General features: G+C 29.0%; 1 protein-coding gene across 1 annotated transcript; it reads left to right on the top strand.

Annotated features, from left to right (window-relative positions):
• Positions 1–1081: 1081 nt before the first annotated feature.
• Positions 1082–3035, top strand: LOC106760528 (disease resistance protein RML1B-like). The gene is made up of 3 exons (XM_022781191.1): positions 1082–1321; positions 1495–2202; positions 2293–3035. The coding sequence occupies exons 2-3, from the start codon at positions 1549–1551 to the stop codon at positions 2767–2769; spliced, it is 1131 nt and encodes a 376-aa protein (XP_022636912.1). The 5' UTR covers positions 1082–1321; positions 1495–1548; the 3' UTR covers positions 2770–3035.
• The last annotated feature ends 3346 nt before the right edge of the window (positions 3036–6381 follow it).

Raw genomic sequence — 6381 nt, 5'->3', positions numbered from 1 at the left:
CTAAGGCACTTATAGTTTTTGACAACGTTGATGAAGTTCAACAACTGAGGATATTTAGCGGAAATAGAGACAATTTGTTGCGAGAATGCTTAGGTAAAGGGAGCAGAATCATCATAGTTTCTAGAGATGAACAAATATTGAAGATACATGGAGTGGATGATATTTATCAAGTTCAACCGTTGAATTGGAAAGATGCTATCCAACTATTTTGTAGAAATGCTTTCAAAGTTAATTACATTTTGAGCGATTATGAAAAGTTGGCAGATGAGATACTATTACATGTTGAAGGACATCCCTTGGCAATTGAAACAATTGGGTCATCTTTGTTTGGCCGAAGTTTGACACAATGGAAAAGTGTATTAGAAGGGCTAAAAGAAAATAAAAGTAAAAATATTATGGATATTTTGCGCATAAGTTATATTCAACTGGAAGAAAAATACAAACAAACATTTTTGGATATTGCTTGCTTCTTCAATCCTTATTACGAAGAATGTCTGAAGGAAATTTTAAATTTCCGTGGATTTCATCCTGAAGATAGCATACAAGTTCTCATTGATAAATCACTCATTACGAGAGATTTCGATGGGTTCATAAATATGCATAGCTTGCTAGTGGATTTGGGAAGGTGTATTGTTCGGGAAGTATCACCTAAAGAGCCTATAAAGTGGAGTAGGTTGTGGACACGCAAAGATCTCCGTAATGCCATGTCAGAGAACGAGGTAAAATTTATGTGTTTGATTATAAATTTTAGATTGAAATTATTTTAGAATTTAATAATCTCTGTATGCATAGCTTCAAAACATACATCTAATAATGTGCGATGTTATAGGCAACTCGAAACCTTGAGGCAATAGTTCTTGAGAATCATGTTGTAATCCGAGGTATGTAAACGTTGTATTGTGAAAGAAGAAATTCCTATGTTTTATTGAATGAGAAATTGCCTAATATATAGCCTCACCTAAGATTAAAGAAATTTAAAAGAAAAAATTGTGGACGTATGTAACCTGCTACTTCCTAATATTATCATAGACTATTTAACAATTACAAAACTTCTTCTAAATTTACGGAATCATGTAACTGATTTACAGATGAAACAATCAAGGCGGATGGTCTATCAAAAATTAAACACTTGAAATTGCTTTTTGTTAAGAACTTGAACGTGAACTTTTCGGGAAGTTTGAGTCATCTTTCGGATGAACTAGGATATCTTGTTTGGTACGAATATCCGTTTGAGTGTTTGCCTCAAAGTTTTCAGCCACACAAACTAGTTGAGTTAGTCCTGTATGGGAGCAGTATTCAACGACTGTGGGAAGACACAAAGGTAGTGTAAATTAATTTTTTATTTATACTTCTTTTAAAAATAAACAAAAACAAATGAAAAACCTTTTATTTTTAATTCCTTTATTCTTTGATTAATTTATGGAGAATAGAAATTAAAGAAAACCCAAGTGTCATTATTAATTTTGTTTTCTTTCTTTTTGCCCATCTATGTAGGCGTTACCCAATTTGAAGCGTTTGGATCTCTCTCATTGCAATAGTTTAGTTGAGATGCCAGATGTAGCAGAGGCCCAAAATCTTGAATGGATAATTCTTTTAGGATGCGTACAGCTCCAAAAACTCAATCCATCGATTGGGAGTCTGAAAAAGCTTGTTCTTTTGAATTTGACATACTGCGAAAAACTAGTAATCTTATCCAATACTATATTGGGCCTGAATTCCCTTAAATATCTGTATGTCAGAGGTTGTTCAATAATAGGTAGTAATTGCTTACTAGATGAAACAAGGAACACAAAGCACTTGATCAGCTATTTGTCGCCCTCCTGTCCTCTCTCTTGTTTGTGTGAACTCAATCTAAGCTACTGTAACTTACTTCAAATTCCTGATTACATTGGAAAGTTACATTGTTTACAGAGCTTAAATTTAGAGGGAAACAATTTTGTTACATTACCTAACTTTAAGGACCTTTTGAGACTGTATTTTTTGAACTTACAGAATTGCAAGCGATTGAAATATTTGCCTGATCTCCCTTCACGAACTGTCTTGCCCTCAGAACCTTTCACATCGAGATTCCCATCTTCAATATTGAAGTCCCATCTTACAAGTCTTAAATTTACAGGATTAATGATTTTCGGCTGCCCAGAATTAGTTGAGATTGAACAGCTTACTACAAAGAGTTTTTCCTGGACAATTCAAATTATTGAGGTGTGGATGCTCTTTCCTTCTTCTTCTTGCTTTTTAATTTTTGTTTTGTGTAGGAGAACAACTCCTAACCAATAACTCTGCTGGTACCAGGCGACCTACCAATTGCCATTCCCTGAAACTTATATGCCTGATAGTATTATGCCTGGAAGTCAAATACCGAGCTTGTTCAACAATGAGTTTGTGAACGGAGACATAGAAAACCTCGAAGAATACCTGGGCGAAGAATACCTAACCGTTGATCCACCTCCCGTTCCACATGACAATAATTTCATTGGTGTTTTGTGTTGCATAATATTTTGTCTATACAATATTGAACAAATTCCAATGAATTTTGGAAGAGATCACATGTGGTTACATTATGAAGAGCTTAATATGGACCGAAGTCGTATTTATCCTTGTGTGACGCGGATTATCGAATTGTTGGGTACTTATTCTAGTACGGTGTATGTGAAGAAATTTCAGTATCGCTGGGTAAATGAGCAAGACCTAATTAATCTCAAAATGACGCATTGTGCAAATTTGACAGCTGGTAAGCGCAAGATTTCCGTAATTGAGGAAAACGGATAGCTACCGTATTTAAGCTGCAACCCCATCACAGTGAAGAATTCAAGACTTTATTGAATTTGGAATGTGGAATGTGGAATATGGAAGTATGATTTGCAACCATCTAAGCAGAGAGACAGGCACAGTAGAAGCAAGAAGGCAGCACTGCATTTAAATTCCCCTTGAATAGGCATAATACTTCTCTCTTCTCAACATATACTTTTGTTTATTGTAAAATCTACTCGTTTCAAAATTAACAAGCTCATACCATCTTCTTATAGTCTCTCCTTACACGATACATTACTCATTAATTTTTTTTTTTTCATTTTTAATTCACATGAACTTCAGGTACTTGTTTCTTCCAAACAGGATATGTGATAAATATTTTAATCGGTTGAATTAACTGACGATCAATCAATTTTTTTAGTAATCAATCTATTGATAGTTAAAATCAATCAATTAAATATGATAATCATTATATCCTTAGATAAGGACTTTGATTCCATCAAAACTACAATTTGAAAAACATTTTTTAGCACTTATGAAAAAGTACTTTATATGTGAGAAATTTTTGTTCTCTGAGAGGTGTTTGTGTTTGTGTGAAGTCATGATTGCTTTAACACCTAACTTAAAACAGAAGATATTGCTATAATTTTCTTACATCCACGGACAAGCCTACTACTCACACGTTTAAACATATAAAAATAGACAATTGGATATACGAGGGAAAATCAAATTTATTTTAATGCAAAATTTCATTGACTTCGTTTGTCATAAACTTTGTTGCCTTTCACAAAAGCTTTTGGAGAAATAATGAGAAAGGGTAAAATTAGTAAAACAATTACTAATTAATTAAAATTCTAATTTATATATAATAAACATAATTTTTTTTTTAAATTATCTGTAACATTCTATTTTAATAATATACAACTACTAAAAGTGATATCACATATTCAATATGAAAACACAAATAACTCAAAAAAAAAAATGTATTACTAGCAATTTAACCACCAATTTTATCAATATCAGACAAACCAAAAAGGCAATTTCATAGTCTTCAACCATATAAACTTAAAAAATATGGTAATTATTTACTTACATGACAGATGACCAAACAACTCTAATGATCCTAAAACAGTTTTTCAAGCATAAGAAACTTTATATGTTGCTACAAATAACATAAGCATGATTAGGGTATATCTTTAGAACCACGGATCAAGAGAAAATATTGTAGAAGACTCAAGTCTCACATGTAAGCAATAAAAACCGATTACATGCATAGAAAAACTGATTGGATAAATTTGAAAATCTCGTCTCAAGAATTACTCAGGTGGTTTAATCTTCAAATCAACAAGTAGATAAAGAAAACCCTTAAAGAAAAGTCAATTAACTCTAAAAAAAAAAACCCTTAAACAAATTACTAGCAATTCAACCACCAATTTAATTAATCCCAGACAAACCAAAAAGGCAATTTCATACTTTCAACCATATAAAATTAAAATATATGGTAATTATTTTCTTACCTAATAGATTACCAAACAACTTTAATGATCCTAAAACAGTTCTTCAAGCATAAGAAACTTTATATGTTGCTACGAATAACAAAAACATGATTAGGATACATCTTTAGAACCACTAATCACCAAAAAGTCTTATGGAACACTCAAGCCTCACATGTTAGCAAACACCACTTACATGCACAGAAAAATTGATTGGATAAATTTGAAAATCCCCTCAAAGATTACTCAGGTGGTTTGATCTTCAAATCGACAAACAGAGAAAGAAAACCCGTAAAGAGAAGTCAAATAACTCTAAGAAAATAGTTTCTAAAAAGATAATGTATTTTAAAATAATGAGACTCATTCATAACAAAACTATTTATATTAAAACATTTTAATATTAAAATAGTCAAATTTTACTAATTTTAAACCAACTATTTATAAAATATTATTTTCTTATAAATCTTTATATCATCTATACTAACCATAAAACAATGAATGTCATAAAAAAAGCCACAATAATAAATTATTCATAAGTTGAAATTTTTTTATCACTTTAAATTAAGAATAATTCAAATATAAGTATACAGTTTTATTCAAGTCGATAATTTCTTTCCCATCAATGAGTTTCAATTTATAAAATAAGTTTTCAACTATATTAAAGTCAATCTAAAAATATTTATTCGTTCAATAAGACTTTTAGGTCTATCTCCTAGTTAGAATCATCCAAAAAATAATATTTATAAAAATCTCTGACTACAAATATATAAAAACAAACACAAAACTTGATCAAGATTTAATAAAAAATATATATAAATTTTTATTTTAATCTTATGTTTCCTTCTTATTCTTTAATCATCTTTAATTCATACGTTCATCGATAAACAAATATAATTAATATTTTGATTAATCCATTTAATATAAACCAACATTATTTTTTTCATTAGAAAATGTCAAAACACATATGAACCCTTGCACCCCTCACAATAGGCAACTTCAAGAGTAACTACAATGTTTTTTAATAAACAAATATAATTAATATTTTAATTAAATCCATTTAATAAAATCTTCAATGGTCAATGATATAAGTTATACATGATTAATAATTGGACTACTTTTATGAGAAACGAATGATATAAGCAATATATATTATTTTTGCTTCATATACAGACAAAATATAATAACTATTATAATTAATGCACCAATTAGTATATAAATACCACCAAATGGATTAGTAATAATGTTTCAAACATAAGTTTTATAAGATAATTTCCACAGTATTTTTGAACTCTACAATGAAGAACTCTCTTAGATGGATATTTTTACTCGCTTTCTTCATCCTTATAACAGGTTAGAAATTAATTTTTTTAATTCCATCGTGTTTCATTATTGTCATATTTCTCTCAAATAAATTTAATTAGTTTTACCTTTTATTTGTTGCATGCAAGTTGTTCTTATGATCATATATATTGTTAAATTTGCACTTGTAGACATGAGCATGGGAAGTGAAGCAAGGAATTCAAGATTATTACAAAGGTACTTCCCTATATGTCAAATATAACTTTTATGAAAAATGTTTAGTCATTTTCTTCATGAAATCGAAAAATAAATAAATTATACTCAAATATTTTAATTATTGTTTTATTTGGTTATAAAACTTTTCAAGGCAATATATAATATTTCGTATTTGAGTGAAAATGAAAATATGTGATTAAACTCATATCTAAAATATATAATTTTTGTGTATGATTTTTATATTAGAGATATTTTTAATGAAAGTACTTGAAAAGAAAAAAACGATGAAATCAAACCAAAACACCATATATCTAGGAATGTCAATGTAAGGCGATTCACAGCTTTTTAATTTACTAAAAATAAGTTTGAATAGATTGGTCTGTGTAAGAGTTATGAATTATATTTGACCCTATTCTCATAATGTTGATACACAGAAATTATAAAAAGAAAATAGAAGAAAAATTATTATTTTTTTGATAATTTTTAACTTTTAGTTTGAGTATATTACAAAAATAAAAATTTACTGCAATCCTAATAATTAAAAAAAAATTTAATAATTAATAATGTACTATCAACTGCAAATATTTTAAGAAAACATCCTATGAAAAAAACATATATTAAA

This window comes from Vigna radiata, chromosome 5 (genome assembly GCF_000741045.1).
Source record: "Vigna radiata var. radiata cultivar VC1973A chromosome 5, Vradiata_ver6, whole genome shotgun sequence".
NCBI classification, from domain to species: domain Eukaryota; kingdom Viridiplantae; phylum Streptophyta; class Magnoliopsida; order Fabales; family Fabaceae; genus Vigna; species Vigna radiata.
The sequence above is the reverse complement of the archived record's forward strand: the minus strand, read 5'-3'. Positions and strand labels throughout refer to the sequence as shown.